The 27,882-nt window shown below is 45.3% G+C and overlaps 1 protein-coding gene across 1 annotated transcript; it reads right to left on the bottom strand.

Annotated features, from left to right (window-relative positions):
- Window positions 1-1,562: 1,562 nt before the first annotated feature.
- On the bottom strand, window positions 1,563-4,957 carry LOC147621105 (replication protein A 70 kDa DNA-binding subunit A-like). Its single transcript, XM_086823830.1, has 2 exons — window positions 4,665-4,957; window positions 1,563-3,980 (listed from the first exon to the last, which is right to left on the bottom strand). The coding sequence occupies exons 1-2, from the start codon at window positions 4,931-4,933 to the stop codon at window positions 1,724-1,726; spliced, it is 2,526 nt and encodes an 841-aa protein (XP_086679956.1). The 5' UTR covers window positions 4,934-4,957; the 3' UTR covers window positions 1,563-1,723.
- Window positions 4,958-27,882: the final 22,925 nt, after the last annotated feature.

The raw sequence follows: 27,882 nt of genomic DNA on the forward strand, positions 1-27,882 counted from the left end.
TTATCCTATGTCAATTCGTAATACTTGATCATTGCTCGTTGAACCATCACCAAGTTCAAGTAAATGTTATTGAACTCATTGTAAAAGGATGTTACATCCGAGATAGACATGGAATCTTCAACATACTGCCACCCAACATGGCACTTACATTAGAATTCATGGATTATCCTACCTTGGTGAGTGTGCATTATCCTGCCTTGGTGAGTGCAAATTACGTGAAAGAAAAGCGCATGAGAAAAAGCCTTAGTGAGTGATGTGGGTGATGTGGATGAGAGGAGAGGCAAAGGTAGAGTTGTGGAGTGAGAGCATGCATGAGAGGCATGGAGGAGGAACAGCAAGTGGAGGAAAGAAGGAGGAGAGGAAGAAGAAGGAAAAAGAAACAAATCAAAAGTTTTAAATTTAAATTTTGAATTTTGGGAGGATCAAAAAATGAATGAAAGTGACTAAGATATGCATAAAAAAAAGTAATGATAAGTATGATTCTTACAAGTCCACATCTGAAAGTGACTAAGATATGCATAAAAAAAAGTAATGATAAGTATGATTCTTACAAGTCCACGTCTCATAAGTAATAATGAGTTTATAAGTCACATCATAACTTATTATACCTATAAAAATATACAATGACAGTGACTATTCAAAGTAAGTTAACACCTTAAGTAAAAATTCTTAAAGTTTCTAACGACACCTCCCCTACAACATCTCAACCTTCCTTTAATACTCATTACTCCATTATCACAGCAGCAAGTCTAATGAAATTAATGGAGTCTTACTATGTTATGATGGTCTGACAAGCTAGAATGCGTACTCCAAATCCTCACGTGGAACAACCTCCTCATCGCCCCGAGGGGACAAGGCTTTAACGCATCTTTTAATGCGTCAACATCGTAGGAATTTGGAAGAAATTCTGACAAAGCTGACAAATGAAGAAATTCTAGCAAGCTAACATCAACATGTAAGAATCTGCAGCATCCTCATCAGAAGACGATTGTATGACGAAGATCAAGTTCCCATTACTGAGAACAATGGCGAATGTATGGGGGTTGCCCTATTCACAGGTTAGTGGGATTGGATTGATACTTAGCATTTAACTAGATGATCAATGAATTGTAGACATATCCAGCTTGGAGCCTCCACTTAATCCGTCCACAGGGTTGGTAATCTATCCTGAACCACCAAGAAATTGAAGATCAGTCAGTAGTTTACTTCCTTCTTCGTCCCACTGTGCTGTAGCCAGCATCTCCACTTCCACTGTGCAGAACCACTCTCCAATCACTTATTTGCATACTCTTAACTTCCACCTCTTATATCATGACATTCGAGACTAAGCATTTGAAAAACTAGTACATGCACTTTGTTATTAAGAGAATGAATATAAAAAACGAAACTTGTACGTGCACTTTGTTATAAAGAGAATGAATATAAAAAATGCCTTCTATGGGACCTTGAGCAGAAAGATAGATAATTATTCATATTACCAGTCACAGAGAACTCTACAAATTTCCATGAAATGTTTTTTGTGGATATGTGCTTCTCTATCTGAGAAGGCATCAGAAATCGTCTCCAACAAAAATGATCTTTATGCAAAACCTATGATACAGTTACATGCAGCCTAAGTATTTACAACCATTTCAACAGGACCACTGCTTGAATCAAATAAAATATAAGAGGTGTTGGGGTCTAAAGCCCACAAGGTATTACTATGTAGAATCAGATGTGCATTTCAGAATCCTCTACCATACCCTGAATTCCCACCGTAGCCTCCATAGCTGGATTCCCTGCCAAAACCTCCACTAGCACCTTGACCAGGGCAATCCCTAGCCCAATGTCCACCTTGGCCACATTTGAAGCAAGCGCTCGTACTTTCGATCGAGTTACCAGCATTAAATCCTCCACCAAAATTACCATTGTTTATGGCCCTTTCATTAGGGCAATCTTTTGCATAATGACCCCCTCCACATTTGAAGCAAGAACCATTTGCATAATTATTAGAGGCCCCATTAGCATATCCTCCTCCAAAAACTGAGCTTGCATTTCCAGGAGGCCCCAGCTGCCCACTCCCCCCAAAATTAGAGCCACCAGAAGCATTATGGTAGCCTGACTTTGCCGTTCCCGAAAGAGTTAAAGTAGGTCCACTGATTGGCTCCCCTCTTGAGACTTTCCCTATCATGTCAATCAGAACTTTGCTTTCTGCTGCATAGTCAAGTTTTTCTGACTTCACAGCCGTGCATTTCAGACGCAACTCATCATTATAATTTTCCTCTTTCACTTTGAGTTTAAACACGTACTGGGAGAAAAGCAGCTTCTGTATTAACTCCCCATACTTGGGACTCTCATCCTGTTTCCACATGTAAAATTCCTTTGCTGATACACCAATGATCTCCTCTCCTGCCTCTTGGAAAGCTGTTATCCAAGTGACTCCTGTGTGATCTTGGACCTGAACAGATAGGAGATACCTGTAATCACATTCTGCAAGAGCTTTATCACAACGATCACATCTCCATGTCCCATCACCATTATTGATTACCTTTTTATTGCACTGGCGATCACCCACTGGAAGAGGGCAAGCAGTGTAGCAGAAGTTATCAGTCTTAATAAAAGAGATAGTGGCCCTCAAAGCAATCCAATCAGGCTTTTCAGATCGTCCAAGTCCTTCATCCTTAATTTGAGAGACAGTTTTTCGCATGTCAATGCGAGGCCCATGGCCACCTTCTTTAGAGATAGACTGCGGTAATGTGTTTTTACCAACTTTTTCAAACCACTCCTTTACTTCAAGAGCTTGCGGGAGGTTAGGATTGATAAGTAACTGACTGGAGGAGACTGTGCCAACGCTTTTGCCACCAAAATCAGACACACGGCCTCCCTTAACTGCCAGAACAGGAAAATGGCCAGAATCACACAAGTCCTGCAGCTTCTGGCCTTCATTGTTGCAAAAGGCTCCCCACATAGTGTGCTCAACACTGCAACCAGAAGTATCACGAAGCTGAAGGCTTCTTTTCTGAACCTCTGTCCCAGTCTTTCTCATGATCGTAGTGGAAGGGTTGATTGTCACAACAACTCCAACTACATCTACCATAGCATTCCCTTCCATGTTTTCAATCTCACTTATTGGCCTGAAATCAAACTGTTGCTGTGGTATTGAACCATCTTCATCAGAGCATTGCTCTACAGTTGAAGAATTTTCCAAAAAGATCTCCCAGTCATTCTTCAGATGATTGAAGCTCCTCTGTGCAGGTTTAAGGGATCCTTTTGATACCATATACACATTGCCTAGTTCAATACGTTCATGGAACTGGTCCGCAACATTGTTGAAACATGTGACACGGATCTCACCGCCATCTGCATCCAGTAGATCAAAGCTGAAGACCTTGCCTTCCCCCTTTGCATTGTGGAATCTGCGCAGCTCTCCTTTTGTGGTAACCCTAGCTTTTATGGTCCATCTACCTTGGTAAGGGTTCAAAGCTGCAATAGGCACAATTCTGGCAGGCGCCTCATTCTTTGCAACAGGGCCTCGGTTGGAGTAGAGAGGGGCAGGCTGATAAGAAGAGGGAGCCACTACTGGTCTTCCATATGAACTTGCTTGAAGATTTAAATGCGCTCCAACTCCACCCGCCGCCACCTCAGCACTTCCTCCTAGAGAGCTATCTCCATGTCCTTGGTAGCCAGCAGGCTGAGCAGACTTTGAAGCAGGAGAAGCATATGAAGGAACAGCACCTTCTTTTGCATACATCCTCATCTGCTGAACCCCTGCCCCTTGCCCAGAATTGTATCCACCATTGGACATGCTACCATATGCCTGAGCCTGTTGTTGAGGTTGGAGTGCCACTGCAGGTGCTTGCATAGTAGGTCTCTGATGTTGCTGAACACCACCTTTTGAGGTGGCAGCATTCAATGTTTGATCATTGGTTATCACTTGCTTTGGATCTCCAATTATTTCAGAAACTGAAGCCACAACCTCCATATTGAGCACTATAATGATTCTGCATGCAAAACCCGACATTGCCTCAGAAGTCATTCTACAAGTAGTTTAGTGATAACTATATCATGTCAAACGGGAAAACCAATTTTTTGATCTGTGCTGAACACTTGAAATGATGATATCAAACAGAGGCCAAACAATGCCATTTTTTCTTCAACAAATGGCAAGCTTTTGCTTTGCTGACTGCTTGGATTCTTGCTTCAAAGGCTTGAGAAGAGGTCATACTTCATGACAACGGGCAATCGTAATGACAGGCCAGGCACTCCATTCTTTCTCAAAAACTTAAGATATTGTGAATTACATAAAGCTTTGAAGCACAGTACATAATCCGTTTCAGGTACATAATGAAAACTAAGGTCATTAGAAAACAAAAAGCAAGGGTCAGAAAACATAGGACCTAGTTGTTGCAATCCCTGAAAAGCACAGAGCTGGAGCAGAAAACAAAACCTAAAAGCAAGCCTGACAAGCACAACACTATAGCGTCCCTTGATGATGTCATCATGGCATTATGCCGGAGACCCTTAGAAATACATTTGCAAGCCGCAAGAAAACAAAACCCTAATTGCAAGCCGAAAAGGAAAGAAATACTAGGGCAGAGAAAAAAAAAACCTAAGAGCAAGGCTAGAAAGCACAGAAATCGGGCATAGACGAAAAAAACCTGGGGTTTGCAGATATCTTGACTTACTTGCGTTGTTGAACAGTGTTGCAGATGTATTCGACGAGCTTCACGATGGATCCTTTCTGGACCTCGCCGGACTTGACATGCTCGTTGAGCTGAGTGGCGAGCATTGCTTGCTGCACATAGTTGCCATCGGAGAGGACAAGGCGATACCGTTCTTGTACGCTCTGGCCAGTGCCTATCTGCCTGACATCCAAGACTTGCACTAGGGGATGCAGGTCGACCTCTCCACTGTTGAGGGCAATAATGGCGTTTGGAGTAAGGGAGGCCGCCATGGCTGGGGAGACAGAGAGAAGAGGGACAGGGACAGGGACAGGGACAGGGAGCGGATGAGGTTAGTAAAATGAATGCAAAGTTCAAAATACATTTTCCCGCCAGTGATTTGAAACTGACCTTTCATTTGTAGGCCATAAAGTACTAATAAGTAATTCTCAGTTTTAGTATTATAATTTTTTTCTCTCTTCAACAAAAGACTATCCCTTATAGAGAAATTCTTCTCTTCTCTTCTCTATATTATCTTAAGGATTTTGTATATATCTCTTCTCTTCTCTATATTATCTTAAGGAAGAGTTTCACAAAGCTGCCACGTGACAATAATTTGGAGGTTCGGGAAGGGAAGGAGGAAGTTTGGGTAGAATTTGATTTTAGAAGCCTCAAAAGATGTGCGAAGCATGGGTTCCCAACTAGTATTATCTTAAGGAAGAGTTTCACAAAGCTGCCACGTGGTATAAATTTGGAGGTTTAGGAAGAGGAGGAGGAGGTTTGAGGACGTTGGGGAAACTTAGGGTAAAATTTGAATTTTAGAAAGCTGAAAAAATGTGCGGAGCACACGAGTAACCGACTAGTGTTGTCTTTTTTTTTTCCGTACACACCCGAGGCCCACTCAAGTGGGTGGAGCCGATTTCCCCTTTCAATAATTAGCCAATCATGGTCAGACAAGGGCCACGTACCATCGGGCAAGAGCCACGAATTAGGCACCCCCCATGATCATTGCGATGAGTCGAGCGCTGGAACAGCGGAGGGGTCTCGTATGGATCCTCCTATCTCGGGTGATCCACTACCCGAGGAGGAGGAGTCACTCGAGTGTTCAAGGGGCAAGAGCCCAAGCAACCAAACACATCAAGCGAGCATAGGTGTCCCTTTATAACATGAGAGAGCCTAGTGGGACTTGAACTCATAACCTAGAGGTTACAAGTCACAAGCTTGACCACTACACTAACTCAGTTGGGACCCGACTAGTGTTGTCTTATGCTTTGGTAAGCCATTTTATTTGGTTAGTGGTGAGCCGTAGCACTAGTTTATGGCTGTTATAGGCTTCTATAAAAACATCATTTCTGTGTAATTATGTCATCTCAAAAAAAAAATCTCCTAATGAAATACTCTCAAACACATAATATTAAATTATATCAAGCACCAAAAAAGTTCACAAAACATATTTTCTTTGTCATTATTATTTAGTCTTAATTGTTGAATTACACTTTTAAAATACATTATATAATTTATTAAGCATGCTATAAATACAATACAATGTGTGTGTGTGTGTGGGGGGGGGGGGGGCATGTACCTTCATCAACTAAAGATAGATTTTTTTACGTACTTCTCCTTAAAGGCAAGGTTATTATAGTAATTTTAAGCTACCAACGCAGCTAAAGAGAGGTGGCAAGTACCTCTAGAAAGTAACATGTAAGTAAGTGCTCCATTTAGGAAATTGAGAGCGTAAAGCGAGAGCGGGAAAAAACATGACGCGGTTTTGCAGGCTTTAGGGTTAGCACAGGTACCCTCTTGCAGTGGAGGACAACATGAGCGAAGATGGTAGGGCAAGGCCCCCGAAAAAAAGACACGTGGTAGTGGATGACAGTTGTTTCTTCATAGTCGACTTGGAAGGCAGGAATAAGCAGTCGTATGCTAACACTGGAGCCCAGGGAGGCATAACAAATAATGTCAAGGCTTTGCTTTAGAAGGAAGTTTACCAAGAGGTGGGTAGGATGGCTTCCAAGCTTATAGAAGGTAAAAAAGTTCTTAAAACTGGCAAAGAGCTTTCTTTGGGGAAGACCCTATTTGACATGCACAAAGCCCTCACTTGTGGGTTTTTCCTCTACTTTATGGGAAGCCACCTGAAGAGGTGTTTTTCAAGTGGTTCCAAGCGATGTATGGAACCAAAGCTAGGTTGGCTAGGTTTTATTTTGTTGGTAAAGGAGGCTTCCAAGCTATGGTTGAATCAGAGTAGTGGAGAGATTACATTCTTAACATTGTGGTTGCCTATAAGGGCAATGTGGTATGCACTAAAATGTTTTAGACAAATTTGTAATGAGAACAAGCAAGATTGTATAATGATGCAGATTATGAAGGAACTAGAGGAGTACATAAAAGGAACTAAGTCCCAAAAGGCTAAGGCAGCCAAGGTACAAATTGGCTCAAGGTTGGTGATACTCCCAGTAAGATCTTCTTTAGAGCATTAAGAACTAAGAAGGAATTGGATTTCATAGCAGCAGAGTCGGAACTTTTGATGGTAGGCTGATAACTTCTGAAGAGGAGATTAAAGAGGCCTTTGTCAAGTATAGTGGGCAGCCCTCCTAGTAGGAGATGAGTATGAAAGTAAACTCCAAACGTTTTTGGACCCTGTGGATAACTCCATCTCAGAGGGCAGCCCTCAATAGTCTCTCAAGTATAGTGGGCAGCCCTCCTAGTAGGAGATGAGTATGAAAGTAAACTCCAAACGTTTTTGGACCCTGTGGATAACTCCATGTGGAAAACTCCATCTTAGAGGAGAAGAGAATGATGCTTGTCATTTCTTTCTCAATTAATGAGATAGAGTATGTGATTAGTACTCTTAAAAGAGAGAAAGCACCTAGTTGTAATGGCATCTAGGCTGAGGTGCTGCAAACAATGAGTAGTTATGTTGCCCAAGACTTATAAAACTTACTAAATGCTTGCAATGGGTACATGGCAATGCTCGAAGTAGTTAACATAGGTGTCATTAAGCTCATCCATAAGGGTGGTTAAAATGGAAGTAAGGAATTGCAGACCCTTGACAATGTTGAGTACAGAATATAAGGTCATGGCCAAAGCTTTTGCCCTCAGAATCAGAACTTTGGTTAGCCATAAAATTCATCCGAGGCAGTATGGGTTTGTGCATGGTAGGTGTATCCATGAAGCTATTTTGAATGCCATATTAGTAATAATAGACTAGGCTGCTGAAAAAACAGGAGGATGATTATGTATGCAATGATCAATATGGACTTTGAGAAGGCTTATGTTAGGGTGAGTTGGGGTTTATACTGGCAGTGCTAGAAAAGATGGGCTTTGGACAGATGTTTTGCAGTATGGTCAAGACATTGTTCTCAAATTCTTGTGCTATAGTTCAAGTTAATGTGTATGCTTTAGGTAAGTTGTGTATGCTTCAGGTAAGTTCCAGCTAAAAAGGTTTGTGAGGCAAGGCTACCCCCTTGCCCCCCTCCTATTTGCCATCACCACCCACTGACCCCCTTCTGATGAACTTGAATCTGTTGGTCCAGAAAGCTTCACTCATACCTCTGTTGCTCCCACAAGACAAACTTTTATTCGCTGCTGTTGATCACAATTGTAATGTCATCAAATGCACACACCAACAATCTAGCATGCAAGCAAGCAAAAACAAGCACGCATACATCCACAAGCTCAAATGAGAGAGAGAGAGAGAGAGAGAGAGAGAGAGAGAGAGAGAGAGAGAGAGTGAAGAGGAAAATCTCAAATGAGACTAATGGGATTGTCCCTTTTCATATTTCATAAATGTCTTATATACAAGAGCTCATAGTTACAATGGTCAGCCGCCCATTTACAATTGGGGGCCCAAAACTAGTGTTCCTAGCTCTATGTACAACTATTCCTTATCACCGGCGGCATTACACAAGCCATAAGCTCTCGGTCATCCCATGTCTCTTTTACATTAAGCGCTTAGCGTGTTTACAAAAGATGAGTACAATAAGCATCACCACACTTGCAAAAGTAATGTTAACCATAGTGGTTAACATACCCCCCTCCCTAATTTTGGTCCGTCCTCGGAGCTCTGGCCGGATCTATCTGCAGTAGATCGAATAGGTGCGGATGAAGTTGCGGTGCAAGGTTAGAGTAGGGGGGGCTCGATGGAAGACTCTGTAGCTGGTGTCCAAAGTATCGTCTCCATCATGTCTTCAAAAGTTTGTAGTCTCCAGACAGGCATCCACATTATGCGCTCATATATCCAAAAATCTGCTTGAGCGTTGGCCAAGCCCTTCATGGTAATGGTCCCAATTTGGAAAGGACTCCAACAACATTATGATCAAGTGGAAAAATTTGATCGTCATGATCACGACTGGGTCTGGGACTTGATTATAGCGGCAGATGAACTCGTTGAAGCGCTTGATTGTTGTGTCTTTAGTACACAGGGCTGCTGCACCGACATAGGAGCGAACCACAAAAAATTGAATTACAACTTCGAGTTCTTCTTCTACTCCTCGTGGAATAGACTCCACGCCTGAGTTGATGCAGAGTGCTCGGGGCGCCTTGCAATAGGTTTCCCAGATAAAGGGTTTGAGCACAAAAGGGTGCCTTCAGGCCGGTTGCTCACCCATGAGTTCGAAGTGATGGGGCGAGCAGTTGGCTGGTGGTATCCTCCGTTCTCTCTGGGTGGATGGTCTCGCCGCCATTGTCGATGTTTGGCCTCCTTAAGGTATGGACGTAGGACATTGATGTCCATGCGGTCTATTATGTGGGTGATGGCATTTTTTGGAGCTGTCGGAACAAGTAGGATAGCAATCGCCTACTCAAACTCCATCGTGCGGTCGAGGGGGGTCCTGCCAGTTGAGAGGGTTAAGTGGAGGGTCGACTGCCTCACGCTCTAGTGGCGGCGGCGATGAAATCTCACCTTCTTTGAGGGTTGGGTGTGGGAGCATTGATGTGTCAGTGATGATGAGGGTGGAAGGGTTGTCGATGTGGAGGCTCCCGTGGAGGTGGGCGTCAAAGAGGGTTGGGGCTTGGTTGAGGCGGACGGGATGTCACGGAATGCAGTGTGGATTCCCAACTACAATGACAAGGAGGGAAGAGGGGTACGGCGGATGCACCATTTGGGTGTGGGGGTGGTGGGGGTTGAGTGCTGGTGCTTGGGTGAGAGGAGCTAGGGGTGGAGGGGGATGTGGGGGAGATGAGGATGGTGGGGGTGGAGGTGGGAGGCTACCGTGGCCGTCGTCGCCTCCATCATGGCCGTTGGGGGCATGAGTATCTTATGTGGAGTTAGTTGGTCCATGGGATCAGAATAATGCTTCAGCTGCCGCTTCCTCGAAAGTGCAGTCCATTGGGAATGTGAAGTGGGAGTTATCAAACTGGCATATTCCCGTGGCTACCATGACCTCCATTTTCTCGTGACATATGTAGTAAAGTATCATGAGAGGCCAGCCCCGCTAAATAAGGGGGAAGGCAGAGCAAGAGGTAGGCTTCATGGATGAGGTGCCATCCCCTACCATGTAGATGTTCCAAGGCATCGGTCGTCCTCTGGGAGGGGTAGGGGTATGGACAAAGACCTTCCGACACAAATAGGTCAATAACATCAGCGGGGTCGGAGGAAAAGCCAAAGCGAAGGAGGTGACTCCAGCAGTTAATCAGCGTGGCTTGGAGAGGGTGGGGAGACAGCTCCTCGAAGTCATGGGGGTGGGTGAACAATATGAGGCCTTGGAAGTAAAAGTAGGGGATGAGGGTGATGCTGGCGACAAAGAACTTGGTGAGGAGATAGGTGTAGGTCTGGCAGGAGAGTGGCTCATCCAAAAATACATTGTGTTGGAGTAGGTTGAGCCTGATGCTCCTGTAATGGAGTTCGATGAGTTGGAGGGGGCTCTATGGGGGGAGGGCAAGTTCTGGCAACTCTGTCGTTGTATCCACATAAGGGCATCGACCTTCCGATCCATGGCATTGGAGGAGGGAGCAGAGGGAGTGGGTGGTGGGGTGGGTGTGCAGCAGCTCTAGCTTCAGTGTCTCCTAGGTGCTCCTCCATCTCGTGGATGGTATCTTCCGAGATCTCTCTGTATCTCTAGAAATCAAGCTTTGTTTGTGCAAGGGCCTTCTCTGCAGCATGTGCTAGATCTTGGGAGTCTCAAGAAAGGGTCTCTACTATACAGAGAGTTTGTAGTGGGCCCTCTAAGCAGCTGCTTCATGGGCCTCTTGGAGCTGCTCTGCTAGAGTTATGTGATCCTAGCGATGGCATGCCCAAGCTGCTGCTCCTTTTCATCGATCTTATTTTGCAGCTAGAGGTTAAGTAGGTTGACCTGGTTGAGGTCTTCAAAGATCTACCTCTCCTACGCCTTGGCCAGCAACATCTCTTATTGTGCAACTGGCGGCCACTCCCTGTTGATGGTAGATACAATCCGTCATCTGAGTGATTAACTCCCTGGCCATGTGTGAAAGGCCTAGTGCAAAATTGGGCACATCTCCATGGGCTACATGCACACTCTCTGTGTATGCCTGGCTAGATCTGAAACTACCTTACCGTGCCCCAGCAGAGGGTGTCTAGTGTATTTTGATGAGATGCATGAGGGGGAGGAGGGTCCAGCCTCTATGAAATGAGGAGAGAAATCTATAAAGTGCTCTAGGGGCGGGGTTTTGAAAAGGTTTTACGAGAAAAAATCATGTTTTTGTTGCTCCTGCTCCTCAGCCTTTCTTCTTGCTTCCTCAGCTCTACCAGCTCCTCTTGTGTAGGCCCTGCACTGTGCGGTGGGGTACCTGCTGCTTGCCCTTAAGTTCTGGGTGGTGCCTCTTAGCTAGTGGGGAGTGGGGAGAGGACTTTGGGCGGGGGCATAGATATCAGCACCATGTCTGGGTCACTCAGTTAATGGCACATGAGGTAACTCCTCCCACTGACTACATGATAAAAGCACCTTGGTCAATAAAGTGGTTGCTGCCAGCTTTCCCTCAGGTTAGAACATACTACATGAAGTTCTCTATGTAAGTACTCTTCCGAGTTGACCATATGTCCTTGGTGTACGCGGGCCAGGGTAGTCATGCTACACCTGCTGAATCTGTATGTCTAGCGTGTGGTGAGAAGAAATTGCAGGGCTCGGGCTGGCATAATCAAATCTTCCTGGATAATGTTCACCCACTCCACCCCGTCTTTGTTTGTGTTACCCCTGTATGTGTCCCTGGTCAGCTTGGGGGAGCTTGTTAGCCTAACATAGGGCTGGTCCATGTTGGGGAGCTGCAAGGCATCTCTAATAAGCTCCACGTTGAGGTGTACCTTTTGTGGATGGCCTTCATTGTCCAAGACTTCCTCGGCATGCATGTTGGCATCAAAAGTCTCAGTGAAATACAAACTATTGTATAAGTCTAGCCCCCATGGCTCCAGAGTGGGCAAGCCTCCTAGGCTGAGTTGCCCCAGCTTCGTTAACGAGACCAAGTGTTAACCCATGGCGGACATGGCGACGTACTATATTTTACGTCATTAATTTAAATATTCTGAGTCATGGGCCGGGCTTGTCGGCACCATATGTTAAGGATGAAGGGATTGGGTGATCGCCGATGAGAGGCGCACCTTGGATATCAGTAGGATAAGGGTTAGGGTCGGCCGGCCATGTATGGGCGCCCAAGTGTGAACGGCCAAGTCACCTATATGAGTCAAATGTAACCCTAAAATCCTCATTCTCATGTGTTGTGAATAGAAGAGTGCTCTTGCCTTATCTCCTTGTTTTCCTTCTCCTGCGTGTGTGAGAGAGAGAGAGAGAGTGAGAGAGCGATCGAGCGCACTGTGTAGCGGCACGGCGAGACGGCGGAGAGGCGGTAGAGCGGCGACGGCGGCTCCTCCTTCACGGCTGCGATGCGGGAATCCTTCAAGGCAGCAGTTAAGCGGTGAGTGACACACCCTTTGGCATTCTGTTTGAGCTTCCTTCCCTGGTTGTATGCTTGTAGCCATTCGTGGCTCGCATACGGTGTCTGGCAAGTCCCCAGCTACGACCTGTGCGGCAAAAGCGCACATTTTTGGCGCCGCTGCCGGGGAGTTGCCCTGCACCAAGCTCCAGTTTGCAGCTCGGCTGCTGCGTGAAGTTTAATCTACACTATAGGAAAGGCGTCTGTGTTGCTGTTGAGGTGTTTCTGTGGTTTTCAATCTCTGTTTCTGCAATTTGTCTTCTGTATTCCTGTTTCTTTTGTTATATTTTCGCTCCGCGTGTGGGCGTACGTTCTGTTATCTGGTTTCTGCGTGTGAGAGGGATTTCTGAATCCCCAGATCTGTGCTGTGTGTGCGAACTGCGCCGCGGCCAAGGTTGAACCGTAAGGAAACCCTAGAAAACTTATCCCACAAAAAAAATAGAAAATAAAAAATAAGAAAATTATAAAAAAGAAAAAAGAAAAAATTAAATTTTATTTTCAAAGAAAGAACCAAACGTGTGGAGAGGAAAGCTTTTCTAATTGGAGAAAAAATTTTTGAAAAGAAAGAACCCCAATTGACCCACGGCCCCGGCCCCGGCCCCGGCCCCGGCCTTTTGATATATATATATAGGAGAGTGAGCCTCCATAGCTTTCTCTCAAGTGAGAGCTTATGGGAAGTCGTGCCCTATATGTAGCCCACTCCTCAAGGAGTAAAGTGAGCATGTGGGATAAAGCCCTCACCCTTTCCTCCACAAGCAAATAGGCTTTTGCCCCTTTCCCCCAAAGGAAACGGACTGTTTTGAGGACTACAAGAGCTCTGGATAGGCAAACACGGTGCTGTAAAGCACACTAGGACCCTTTAAACGATACGCTCGTTTCGAGCTATCACACGCCCTAGTCCAAGTTCGACCGTAAGTAACGGGGTCAAAAACGGGTTAAAAACAACACAAAAATAAGTAAAAACGGGGTGCGAAACACCTAAGAAACCACTTGTGTGAGTTTCAAGGGTAGTTACCAACGCACGTAGGGTACCCACGTCACATGCATCTACGCTCTGGTCGGGTGCTGGAGTCTGAGCCACTAGAAAGCATTTCAGTCTACGCAGGCTCACACCATCCCTCCACGTTGGCATCTTGGCCTTCGGCTGGAACCCAAGGGAGTGCAACCCAAGATCCACGAATAGTGGATAGTGACTCGTCTTCTGACTCAGAAGCCATGGAAGGACACCCTACCAAGAACCCTGAGGAGACAAGCCAAAACATGCCAGTGTGGGCCCCACAACCCGGATCTAGCATGTTTAGTCGTCTAATAGAGACCTTTAGTAGAGCTACACGCTCTGAACATGCGACAAGCGAAGTAAATGAGGAAGGAGGGGTAGTAGATTCGCCATTCACATCTTATGTAGACCCTACCCTCCCAAAGAGTGTCCATGTGGATATTCTACCCACTTCGTTCAATGAGGGCCCTACTGAGCTACCACATTCCGATGCTCCTCCTAAAGTAGAGGTCCCTAGGAGCCAATCCATAAGAAGTGACATTGCGTCCACTTCAAGAGAACCGTTTGGCACACCAAGTCTGGATGGGATATTTCTCAATGAAAATTGGGAATATGATCTACACACAGAGACTCTAACGGACCTATACACGGGTTACACATATCATGTAGGTTGGTTAGAAGTCCTACGATCTACATCTAGCGCCACTAATCTAGAGGAGCAACAACACATGATATGTGAGGTGATTCATAGAATTATCCAAATTGAGAGGCAAAATAGGGGAGTGAACTTAGTTTCCACTGGCCCTATGAGATTTTTGGATACGGGCAAGGCAAAACAACCAACCCTATCACAATTGGAGACTCCCTCGGTGAGTCCCATAGACCCTTCATATGTTGTTTCGCCTGGAGTCTCAATGCAGGTTGAGCCCAGCAGCAGTAACTTTAGCTTTCCAACCTTGGCTCAACTTTCCATTAGGGAATCTGCAATGCCTACCCCAATGATGAGCATAGCTGAAAGTGCACCTGTTGCCGCTGTAGTTAGTACGACACCGCTACCTAGTGGAACAGTACCTACAACAGTGCGTGCCAGTGCCTATCGGCCTTATGTACCTATTGTTACTCATGCTCATGTAGCTCCTACGCCTCCTAGTATGCCAATGGCGTATGCTCCAAGACCGCCTTATCATAACCATTATCCAAGGGGAGCTAGGCCTAGTCACATATCATATCCTACGTCATTTGCCAACCTACTCAGACCAACGCCAACTCCTGTCAGCCAGGCTATCCCAGAAGTGCCTCCACCAACTATGCCTGCTCACCTAGGTGATCTCGCAGCGTTTGCTCAGACGATCGGACGATCTATTGCGGAAAACATGCGGGGTATGCCTGAGAGAGAACCTAGAAGCAAGGCAGTACAAGTGGCTAAGCTCACTCAAAACTTCAGTGGTAACGAGGATGTTAGGAAGCACATTGAAGTCTTTGAGCACGTGTGTGATTCCTTGGAAGAACACAATGAGCTGCATAAGTGTAAAGCCTTAGGCTTAACCTTGAGTGGGAAGGCCGGAGATTGGTATCGAACCTTAAGGGTTGAAGAGCGCACTCACTACCCCACTCTCAAGAGATTGTTCTTGAAAGAATACATACGTGAGGGTGTGCTTTGGGGGGTAGCATCTCAACTCCAAAAAGCTGAACGCGAGGAAGGGGAGTCAGTGAGAGACTTTATAAGTCGATTGAAGCATCTAAATTCTCGCTGCACTCCCGATGAACGCTTCAATAACAACCAACTCCTCGATAGATTCATCCGAGGATTGCGCCACGAGGACATTTACAATGGCCTAGTCATTAGAGGTCTTACAACGTGGGAAGCAGTCACTGCCAATGCAATCCAGTTAGAAGACAACTTGATGATTGCAGGTAAAAAGGTGTCTTCAGAAACAAAATCCGTTAGTTCGCAAGTATCTGGGCACGAGCCAATGACGGTAAAACCAATTGCCAAGGAGCCCAAGATATCTGAAATGTCTGTGACCGACCTTACTAAGGCTCTCCAAGAATACTTCAGGGGTAATCGAGCTCCTCAGAATAGCCATATGTACCCAAGGAGAGAGCAACAATGGTGTTCGGTGTGCTTAGGACCACATAGCACGAGTGAATGTCCCACATTCAGAGTCAAATTCAATGGGAATTGCAATGCATGTGGTAAGTATGGCCATCAATCTAAAGATTGCCTAACACTTAAGCGAATGTTGGCAAACCAGGCACCACTAGCTTGGTCAAACACACCTCAAGTACCCGCGCTAATGCCTGCACAACCTATCGAGCAACCGTCACAGCACATAGTTCCAAGGAATCCGAATGTAGTCCAGTCTGTGCCGTTACCACCGCCAGTGCTAGGACCACAACCTCCACATCCAAGGATTACCCCTGTAAACCAGATGGGTTGTGAGTCACATAGTGCATGTGGGGATTATGAAGAGGAGATAGACCCTACTGCTCCATATGGGATTGATACGTTTGAAATGATTCCCCAGTACTACATGGAGGATCATTTCGGGCAAGTCAAGCCTGTATATCAAGCGGCTGCTCTTGCCACAAGAGGGCAAAACCTTAATACCTTGGCAAGGAGACCACCTCTTCAATGTTACGAGTGTGGTGGACCGCATCGTGTAGCAGAGTGCCCTAATAGGCTACAGAAGATCTCTACTCAGATGCAACCAAATCAAGCGAGCACATCGGGAATGCCGGTACTTACATGCAATCGTTGTGGCATAGATCATTTGATCGCACAATGTCCACATAATCCTAATGCACCCAAGATTACGCCATTGAATTTGGTTGAGGTCACCAACCAAGCACGAAGAACCACACCCGTTGTACCCGCGAATGTAGTTACACGGTCAATGCTTCAAAATCAAAACTACATTCTTGAAGAGAGGGATACTGCATCAATCGCTCAGGCAAAGAAAAAGAAAACACGGCGAAAGAGATCGCTTAATGCCACAAGCTCCAAGCCCAGTTCAAAGACTAACATAGGGACAGGAGACGACCCCGTGTATATGAATGATCCTGAAGACGATTCTGATTCAATAGAAACCATGGGGACCAAAGCCACTACCTTAAGGGAGGAACCCACACGGGAGCTCAATGAAGGGGAATCAAGCGAGTACATAAATAAGGGAAAACAGAAGGAAACTTCCTCGGCCCCACAACCAAGTCAGTTAATGCCCTCTCGACCACCCAAACTGACTGAGACTCCCCAAGACAAGCCACGTGGGCCAAAAACCCTCAAGAAAAAGATTGGAACTTACCCAAACCCAGTTGAGGAGATTGAACAAGTACAACACTTAAGGGGTTTGGTGGAAGAAACACAAAGAGAACTAGAGCCAAACCCGAGAAAAGTCAAAATTTCAGATACAGTGTTTCCTACGCAAGTTCAGCCTCACCGGAACCATAAACCGTTAGCTATACCGAGTATCATTCGGGAAGAAAGTGAGGATAGGACATCCGGAAGTGGGCAAACACCCTTCTTGCTGGAAAGAATGTTTAGTGAGGGAATGCCTGACCCCATCGAAGAGGAAGTGATTCCATCTTCACCAGTCCCTAGTCAAGGGGCGATGTCTCGAAAAGTACCGTTGAATGTGTCCAAGCTAATGGATTTCATGTCCTCTGAGATCAGAACCACGATCATATCCAAATTATACGGAGATCCTGAGCTATTCTTAGCTCTTCGGGCATTTCTCAATGGAGAACTAAAGGCGGGACTACCACAATTTGCAAATATGGATAGACCCGACACGCTTCAAGATGAAGGAGAACATTGGGATCTACAACCCAACTTTGATGAAGATTCGGTCGTGGAAATACCTGTGAACAAGTTGGGACAGTACTTTGAAGGTGACGAATCTAATGCCACCCTCCCCATTACTACCAAGGGATTAACTCTAAAGGGAATCCTTGATGGTGGTGCTGGAGTGAGCATTGTGACTAAAAACTGTTGGGAATCTATCGGAAGGCCTCACCTCGAAGTCACAAACATAGTGGTTAAGATGGCAAACGGAACCATAGCTAAACCTATTGGAATGTTAAGGGACCTTAAGATCAAGGTCCTGGGATACAAGGTAAAACATACCTTCATTGTAATGGATTTCTCCAAGCATCCTATGTCATATCAAATGATCTTAGGACGTCCTTTCATGAGGGAAGCACAAATGGTGCATGACTGGTCGAAAAACCATGTCTACCTACAATTCCAGGACTCTGTCATTCGAGTTGATCTTGAGAATGGTCGTGCACATCCTTTAGGAAGCAAGGTTATCATTGATAATCGATCGGATACCACTATTCACTCCGCCCCATTAAGGTATTGCTATACATGCAAAAAAGAGACTGATGATGGGAAAGATTCTCCTTATATGGATGTCCTACCGGGTATGACTGAGTCGGATAACGTGGATTGGGTACACCTAGCGGCAACCATAGACACATGGGGAAATAGAGGCACAAGTTGGGTAACACCTGAGGGGCAAGATATGCCACCGTTAGTGCCAATAAACATGATAGGTGTTATGCACTTGACTCCTGATGGCGAGAACGTGGCAAACTCCACCGACACTGAAAGTAACGAAGACTCTGACCAATGCAACTCTGAGTATGAATCTCAAGAAGAAACTGACCCTGAGCCTGATGGGAAAAATGAATCAAATATTCACCCAAATGTGGAAGCAAGGTGCTCAAGGCCTAGGACAGTGGCCTCCTGCAGTTCATCCGAAAGTGAAGATCGACCAAGTGAGTCCGAATCGGATAGAAACAAAAATCAAAAACTTGGTAAGAAGAAAATGAGACATAAGCGCCGACGCTATCGAGCTAATGTACGAACTGCAATAAACAAGAAAAGATCCACTGCAGAATGGCTTAGTTATGTAGGAGCCATTGATGCTCATCGGAAGATAGCGGATAATTGGGGACAATACCTCCAAAGCGTCATGTGGTGTATTCCGCAACCTCATGACGTCGCCCAATTAGAAATCGAAGAGAAGCCGAAACTAAGTCGTACTGCAAGAAGGCGGCAAAACCAAGAGTTGGCTCAACAACAAAAGGAAGCGGAATTGAAAGAAAAAAGTCTGGCACAACAAGAACCAGTAGACTTACACCCCGCACCCGAGCATTTCAAATCATTCACCACAGGGGAACGTAAAGTGGTCTACACAAAAGCCCAACGAACGCCTACCAATGGGAGTAGCGGTGTCTACGATGGCCCTGCGGTAGTTAAGGAGATAGACTTAGCAGATCCGGGTGAGGAGTCTAAACCAGTTTATATTGCTCAAGACCTCACCAAGGCGGAAGAAGCTGCACTTACGAAGCTTCTTAAAGAATTCAAGGACATATTTGCTTGGACATATCATGATATGAAGGGTGTTCCACCCTCGGTGGTGCAACACACGATTCCAATGATTAGCACTGCTAAACCAGTCCAGCAACGTCCCTACCCAATGAATCCTAAGTACGCAAAGATTGTACAAGAGGAAATTGAAAAGCTGGTAAAATGTGGATTCATATATCCTATTGAGCACTCAGAATGGGTTTCTCCGATAGTCATCGTACCAAAGAAGAATGGGAAACTCAGAGTGTGCGTTGATCTCAAAAAGGTTAATGCAGCCACCAGAAGGGATCATTACCCCTTGCCGTATTCTGAACATGTGCTTGAAAGAGTGGCCGGCAAGGAGGCATATAGCTTTTTAGATGGGTACTCGGGTTACAATCAGATCACAATTGCAGTCGAGGACCAAGCTAAAACAGCATTTATCACGGAGTTTGGAGTGTTTGCCTTTCGCGTCATGGCTTTTGGCTTGACCAATGCACCTGCAACATTCCAACGATTGATAAATACGGCCTTTAAGGAATATCTAAGGGACTTCTGTGAAGCTTTCTTAGATGATCTTTGTGTTCATTCCTCTTGGGACGAGCACTTGATGTGTTTACGAAAAATATTTGAAAGGTGTAGATTATATCGCATCTCCTTGAATCCTTTCAAATGCCAATTCTGGGTTAAACACGGAGTTATCTTAGGGCATATAGTGTCCAAAAATGGGATTTCCACTGACGAGAGTAAAATCAAGGTCATTCTGGAATTACCCCCACCCACCAACTACAAGGGAGTCCAACGCTTTATGGGCCATGTTGGTTATTATCGAAGGTTTATTCTCTTCTTCGCCGAGATAGCTCGACCATTGTATAAGCTTCTCATCGAGTTTATTTGGACCGAAGAATGTGACCGTGCCTATGAGCTATTAAAGAAGGCCTTGGCGAGTGCTCCAATCTTGAGAATGCCTAACTGGGATTTACTCTTCCATGTGCATATTGATGCATCAAACTTTGCTATTGGGTGTGTGTTAACTCAACCTGGAGAACATAAGCTAGACTACCCCATTAGCTTTGCCAGTCGCCAGTTGAACGATGCTGAGATGAACTACACCACTACGGAGCGAGAAGGGTTGGCAATGATATATGCAGTAAGGAAATTTTGTTATTACCTCCTTGCCACCAAGTTTGTTTTCTATGTGGATCATCAAGCATTGTTGTATCTGGTAAATAAACCATGCTCCACAGGAAGAATCACACGATGGCTATTGATTCTTCTTGAATTTGATTTCACGGTTGTTGTGAGACCTGGCAAGAAACATGTTATGGCTGATCATTTGTCTCGCATACCCAATGGTGAGGCTCCTACAGGGGTTGATGATGACTTACCTGACACTTCCCTGTTCATGGTGGAGACAATGCCTGAATGGAGTGAGAAGATTGTTAACTTTTTGGTTAATGGCTTTCCACCCAAGGAGCTTCGTAAAGATCTAGCTCGAAAGCTGATCAAAGAATGCGAACCCTATTGCCTGATAGCCGGGACTCTTTATAAAAGAGGAAAGGATGACGTTCTTAGGCGTTGTGCCCGAGAAGATGAGTATCTATACATTTTGCAAGAGGCACATATGGGTGTAGCCGGTGGTCACTTCTCAGGAGACTTAACTGCGCGAAAGATCTTACAATCAGGGTATTGGTGGCCCACTATGTTCCAAGATGCATCACTCTTTGTGAAGGGTTGCGATGAATGCCAACAATATAAGAAACCCCAGAGGAAAGATCAGATGCCCCTACATCCAATCAAAGTAAACCAACCATTTGAAAAGTGGGGTTTAGACTTTGTAGGTCCAATTAGCCCAGCGGCCCGAAACACACAATCTCGCTATATTATTGTGGCCACTGACTATATGACTAAATGGGCTGAAGCGAAAGCGACACGTAAGGCAGATGCGAGGACAACAGCCAAGTTCCTCTTTGAAAATATAATCACACGCTTCGGTTGTCCTTTTGAACTTGTGAGCGACAATGGAACGCATTTTATAAATGACGTGATTAAGGAGCTCACAACAAATTTCATGATATCCCATCACAAATCTACTCCTTATTATCCGCAAGCGAATGGCCAAGCCGAGAGTACAAACAAGACATTAATCTCTGTTTTGACAAAGACAGTTGAAGCTCATCGCACGGATTGGGATCTAAAGCTCACGACAGCTTTATGGGCCTATCGTACTGCGTACAAAGTGGCTATTAATTGCACACCATTCAAAATGGTATATGGCCAAGAAGCAGTCATGCCGTGGGAATTTGTCATTCCTAGTCTTCGTGTTGCTACTCAAGAGGGTTGGGATGGTAATCCCTTAGCAGAGCGTCTGTATATCCTTGAGCGACTAAACGAAGAAAGACAATTGGCTGTATACAATGCCCTTGTGGAGAAGGATAGAAGGAAAAAATGGTTTGATCGCCATCTAAAGGACAAGGACATCAAGGTTGGGGATAAAGTCCTGATGTATGGAGTGCGAAACGAAAAGAAGAAGCTCAAATATGCTGGTAAGGGACCATATAGAGTATGTGAAATTACACCGCAAGGTACCATCAGAGTGGAGACTCTCGACGGAGTTGAAACCATTGGATTCCTTAATGGGAGTAAATTCAAAAGATACTATGACCCCCTGAGCCAGGAGGAGTTACACGCAATCCATCAAAAGAAGGCAGCTAAAGAACAGGCTGAGCTTAAAAAGATACAAGCAAGAGTCGAAGCCAAAGAACGTCAACAGCGTGCTAGGAGACAACGAGAAGCCAACTTGGGAATTACGCAAGTATTTTTCGAGGAAGCAGAGGAGGATGCATTGGAATCTGACCCACCTCTAAGATACCCAATTGAGTTACAGAGTCCTTACGGGGAGGTGCTGTATAATGCATTATTGGATACAGGAGCTCAACACAATTTGCTATCATATGGCGTGTGGTGTCAACTGGGAAAACCACCTTTATCCAAGAGTTCTATCCAAGTTCAAGGAATCAGCAAGAAGAAAACCCCTGTCTCAGGAATTCTGCACACTCCGGTTGCTTATGACAAGGGAACCATAATTCAAAGCTTTTTGGTTATGCCTGCTGGTACCATGGAAGGGACTGTAATCTTAGGGCGTAAATGGATGATGGCCACCAAGTGCAATATCGATTGGGCAACCAGACAAGTCACAACGCAAGAACCAACACTAGGTCTGACCGCTCAAAATCCCGCACCTAAGTCATCCACTCAAATATTAGATAACGAAAAATCACAAAGTCCAGTGGCAAAACCATCTTCGATTGTTGGCCACCCCTCTAACGCTTCAACGCCAAGAGTGGAAACAGGCAAGGTGGTCCCTAAAGCTTCGCTTACTATGCCAAAGAGTACATATAAATGGGTCCCCAAAGCTTCGTTAACAGCTACTTCCCCTGCTCAATCTCGTTCAGCCACCAAGAAGCCTCGTAAAAGGAAAGTAGCTACCCACCCGAGAAAGGGCAATGTAACATTGCGGTGGATCCCTAAAAAATTATTAGTAGCCCAAGGGTACTACGAGGGGAATGACCAGATTTGGGTTCCTAAACATAAGGTGAATCCCTCTACATCACCTATAAAACCTTGCAGACCAATTGTTGCCACCCCAATGACAATTCAAGACCGTGGTAAGGGAAAGGTAACAGAGTGCTCCGCACCACTTCCAGAGTTAGTTTGGATTCCCAAACGATATCGATCATTACCACCTAGCTCAAGAAGGGGGGAGCCACATGAAGCTTCTAGCTCCTCATGCCAGGCACACAATCATATAGAAGTTTCTACATGCTCTACACCTACTCTTGTCAACACCCAACAAAAAACCGATGAGTCTACGTCTCCCCTTGTAATAGTATCGTCGGAAACCATTTCCTCCATTCGTCAATGGGAGCGTACACTACCATCTCTACAATTGGATGTGGCCACAAGGGTCATAAAAAGCTATTTGCCCACATCACAACCTATGACCCGCTGGACAAATTGGTTCCAAGAGGCTGCAACATCATTGCAAATAATATGATCTACCCAAGGAAAGGGGGAGCATGTACTCACGCTCGACATTCTAATGCTTCCTCCTTAACCTTCTCCCCTGACCATGTAATTGCCAAATTCAAGGGGATGTATATATATAGCTTCATACATAAACAAAACAAAGAAAACAAAATAAAAAAATAGTAAAAAGAGCAAGAGCACGTTAAGAGCAGAGATATCCGCATACAATCAAGAACTAGATTGTCCTGTCATAAACCTACTGATGCTATATCTGTGTTTGCAGATATGGCAGATGCCCGATCATCATACACTTCATCCACTCCTACCTTTGGTGAGAGGTATCATCTGTACCTTTCTCAGATATTCCACATGTGCTATCCTGTAATTGAAACTGAATGGGATCATATAGATGTACTAGCCAGAGAGGAAAATATTGAGGAATTAGAATGGCTAATTCGCCTATTGACCATGACCGACCCCTACTCCGTAGAGGACATATCCCCGATAGCCCAATGCTTTCCTTTTCCACAAGATGACTATCCTCGCATGGTTACATTTTTGATGAGTTTATGTGGATGGGAAAATGAAAAGGAAATATCTGACAATGATGAATGGACGGATGAAACTCATGGCACTACTGAGGTTGATTTTATTTATTTGGATGATGCGGATAGAGGCTTAGCCTTAGGGCTAGAGCCAGGACTCTACAACATCCTCTTACCGTATCCTCAGTAGTAGTGTGGTGACTGGTAGGTAGGTTAGCGTTTCCAAGTTTTTTCTAGTTTAGATTCCTTAAACAAGTCTTGAAATTTTCACACTGATGTGCCTCTCGAGGTATAGTGCTTGTTAGTTGATTGTACAGGTTAAAAAGTTTGAGGTGGGTTCGCTTCCAAGTCCAGAGACTGCCGCAACGTTCATCAAAATATATCTACATCAAATTGCAAGCTGTCTCGTCAAATCAAGGAGATCTCCAATTACAGGTGTAATTCTTCCATACCCACTCTCTTTCGTTTTTACTGTTCAATCAATTGCATAAACTATAATGCATGACCACATGGAAATTATCAATGTACTACTTAGTTTTTGAAGTTGCTTGCATGCTAGTGTAAATCATTAATGAGCTTAACTTTATTGGAAATATTCCTAGGCAGCATGACGTCTTTAGTTAACCTTGGAATACGATTGTCTTAGGTCTAGGGTCAAACCATCTTAATGTTTGACACCTGGCCATGTGTGTGTTGACCTCTAGGACATAGCTTTTACCCCTTGTCGAAAGGATGTAAGAACACATTTTAGTTCAGGAGCAAAGATCGATTTAAAAAAAAAAGCCTACAATAAATGGCAATACAAGGGTTAGTGTGCTTTAATGTTGGCCTATCGCCTTATTGATACTTGGTAGGCGAGGAGTATTCTACTCCAGACCGATGCCTTGGTTGGTAGGGGGTAGCCTTGCCTAAAGTGAGCTAATAGATTCCTGGATAATGCCTTGTGTTAAACATGGTACCAGGATCGATGTTAGTTTTGCCTTAGGAAGGTCGCCATTGTGTGTAAAAATTGTCACGTGCATTAAAAAAAAAAAAAAAAGAGGCAAAAGGCTCCTGTAACTGTGATGTTTCTTGTGTCCCTAGACGTGTGGTATTAACTTGTTCTTAGAGTAGACACAGTGTGGTCATCTGTTTATTTATTAAGCTTGGTTATTTTCCTTGACTTAGGCCAGTTATAAACCTTGATTAACCTGTGACACCTTGCTAACTCTTGAATTCCTTTCAATAATTTTAAACTCCTATTAATTTGCTACACTAGCTCACTCATGTGACTTTTAAACCAAGTTCTCATAGCAACATCCATTGTGGTCTCACATGCTTGAATTTATACACTTTATATCTTTTGAATTCTAGCATACCTTCACTCTACTTCCCTGTTTTGCAGACGGTCTACCACAACAACCCTCTTGAGCTTACCATACCATAGCTTCCAAGGACGGAATCTACATCAGGAAGGGGGGCATGTTAACCCATGGCGGACATGGCGACGTACTATATTTTACGTCATTAATTTAAATATTCTGAGTCATGGGCCGGGCTTGTCGGCACCATATGTTAAGGATGAAGGGATTGGGTGATCGCCGATGAGAGGCGCACCTTGGATATCAGTAGGATAAGGGTTAGGGTCGGCCGGCCATGTATGGGCGCCCAAGTGTGAACGGCCAAGTCACCTATATGAGTCAAATGTAGCCCTAAAATCCTCATTCTCATGTGTTGTGAATAGAAGAGTGCTCTTGCCTTATCTCCTTGTTTTCCTTCTCCTGCGTGTGTGAGAGAGAGAGAGAGAGAGTGAGAGAGCGATCGAGCGCACTGTGTAGCGGCACGGCGAGACGGCGGAGAGGCGGTAGAGCGGCGACGGCGGCTCCTCCTTCACGGCTGCGACGCGGGAATCCTTCAAGGCAGCAGTTAAGCGGTGAGTGACACACCCTTTGGCATTCTGTTTGAGCTTCCTTCCCTGGTTGTATGCTTGTAGCCATTCGTGGCTCGCATACGGTGTCTGGCAAGTCCCCAGCTACGACCTGTGCGGCAAAAGCGCACACCAAGGTCGGCTGCTATTACCCTCTTGCAGCACGGCCCGGTGAAGCAGAGGAGCTTATGCTCCACCTTGTGGTTGTTCTTCATCAATGATTATACGATGTGGCCATTCACCTGCTTCATGAGGGCCTCCCCTAGATGTGACACCTGTGTGGAGTGACGGGCATACTCTTCAAATATGCTCCTTGTTGCCAGGTGCTTTCTCCTGATGGAAGTGTGGTGGAGGACCTCCCTGGAGGAGTTTGAGGTGTCAGTCATTGCAGAGAGAGTGTGTGAGAATAGAGAAGCTTGTGGAAAAAAACTATGATAGTTTGGCTACACAGGAAGGTGAAATTGAGGAAATGAGGGGGTGGGGCCCGTATTTATACATTTTCAGAAGGACATGGCTGTGGCATTCGGATGGTATGGGCATGGTAGTGTTCCAGTGTAGGTGTGGCATCTTGAGTGAATGGCCATGGCATCTGGATCCAGCAAATGGTCATGGTATCTCTAGTTTGGATTTGGTACGGGCGCAGCACATGTTGGAAGAACAGGTGTACCAAGCTTGGTTGAGAAGGGAACAGGCATGGCACTTCATGTGTGGGAATGGTACGGCTTTGGCAGGCTAATCAAGAGTTGGGATGGCCATGGCAAATTTGGAATGGTCAGGGCAGTTTGGTTTGATAATGGAACATCTAGGTCACATCACTTTGTGGATTGGTATGGCCGTGGCAAATTCAGAACGATCGGGGCAAATTTGAAATCCTAAAGGGTGCGGCCTTGGTAAATGGGAATTCTAATGGTACGGCCGTGGCATATTTGGTCTAGCCATCATGGCACTTCATTTTATTTCTTTTTTTCCATTTTTTTTGTGGGGCACCCTGAATTAGGTTTTGTACCCACCACGAGGCTATGTTGCCTAGCACCCCATTACGGGTTTTGTACCGACGGCATGCCCAATTTGCCAAAGTTAGGAGTTGGTTCCAATTTGCCAAAGTTAGGAGTTGGTTCCAATTTGGTGATGGCAAGGTGGGGACGTTTGATTCCTAGGGGGTACAAAGGCTGATGACAAGGGAGTACCTGAAACTGAAGAGGTTGACACTGGGTTGGGAGTACTTCGGGGTAGCCTTACCATAATGGGTGGAGGAGTTGCTGATGTTGAGGTTATATCATTGGTAATGTTTGTCGGGCGAGCATAATGGGAGTTAGAGTGTCTATGTGAAGCTTCTTTTTCCTTTGTCCTAGGCAATCTTGTGACAGAGGCCACCTTGGGTTTCCATTAAAAGGTCGATGACTGCTAAGTGACATGATGTGGGAGTTGAGGTTGGGGTGGTTTGGGGATCCAAATATGTTGATTGCCCTCGTAGAAGTGTTGGGCTTGCAGTAGAGGTTCGGGGATCCATTTGAAGGTTGGAGTTGGCCCCGGCGGAGGGTTGGATTAAGGATGGGGATGCCATGGAGAATGTTTGGGCAAGTGTCTATCCTATACCCCATAGGCTTGTGGTTGACGAATTGGTTGCCTGCGAGGTAGACGAGGAGCTCTGGATGCCAGCGAATGAGGGTGGCAATTGGATCGTTGTGGGATCTACAATGTAGATGTTCCCTCATAATAGCCCTGCATGGTGAGAAGCTTTTTAGACACCCAATGGGGAGATGGCATGCCCTGTGTGCATGTGTTAGTTCCATTAGAAGTATTAGTATGGTTAGTTTTCAGTGGTGGATCGACAGCTTGTGTGATTGGGGGGATGTTGGAGTGGGTTGCTACCAAGTGTGGTGGTGGGGAGGGTGTGAGGCAATGATGTGGTTGGAAGTGTGAGCGGCCTCTTCTTGAGTGGGATGGATTTGTGGGGGTGTGAAGGTGGGATGATGGTGGGGGGTGTAGGAGGGATGACTTCTTGGAACATGGGAGCAGCGAGTAGGGGCCGTTTGTGTGTCGTGAGGATAGTAACTTGAGTTGTAAGGTCATTGTTCATGCATCCCAATCGATGTTGCACTTGTTATTTCCCATCCAACCCGTCCAAGGAGTATTTCTTCTCACATCGTTCCTACAACAGGCATCACATAGAACTTCCCTTCCAAACGATTATTTACAATGTGGAATAAAAGCATGACTGTGCCTAAATAGTGAGAACATGCTGTGATGCCACTATGGTGACTATGGGCAAGGGTGTCTTTCAGTGGAGGTTCCTTGAGGAAACACCATGTTTTGTTAGACATTAAATTGTAATTAGCCCCTGTGTCTACAAGAGCTAATTTTTGGATGAAGCTCATCAAGGTGGTCATTCCTAACCACAACCGAGCAGGCTTCACCTCCTAGTCTTCCTCTTCATCGAGGTCGACCACTTGGACCATATTGACCATGATTTGTCTCTGCCGAAGCTTGGCTTGCCTCGCCTTGGCCTCTTGTTGGGTGGCTTGTTT

Source organism: Cibotium barometz, chromosome 30 (assembly GCF_041138505.1).
Source record: "Cibotium barometz isolate CiBa-2024 chromosome 30, ASM4113850v1, whole genome shotgun sequence".
Lineage (NCBI taxonomy): Eukaryota > Viridiplantae > Streptophyta > Polypodiopsida > Cyatheales > Cibotiaceae > Cibotium > Cibotium barometz.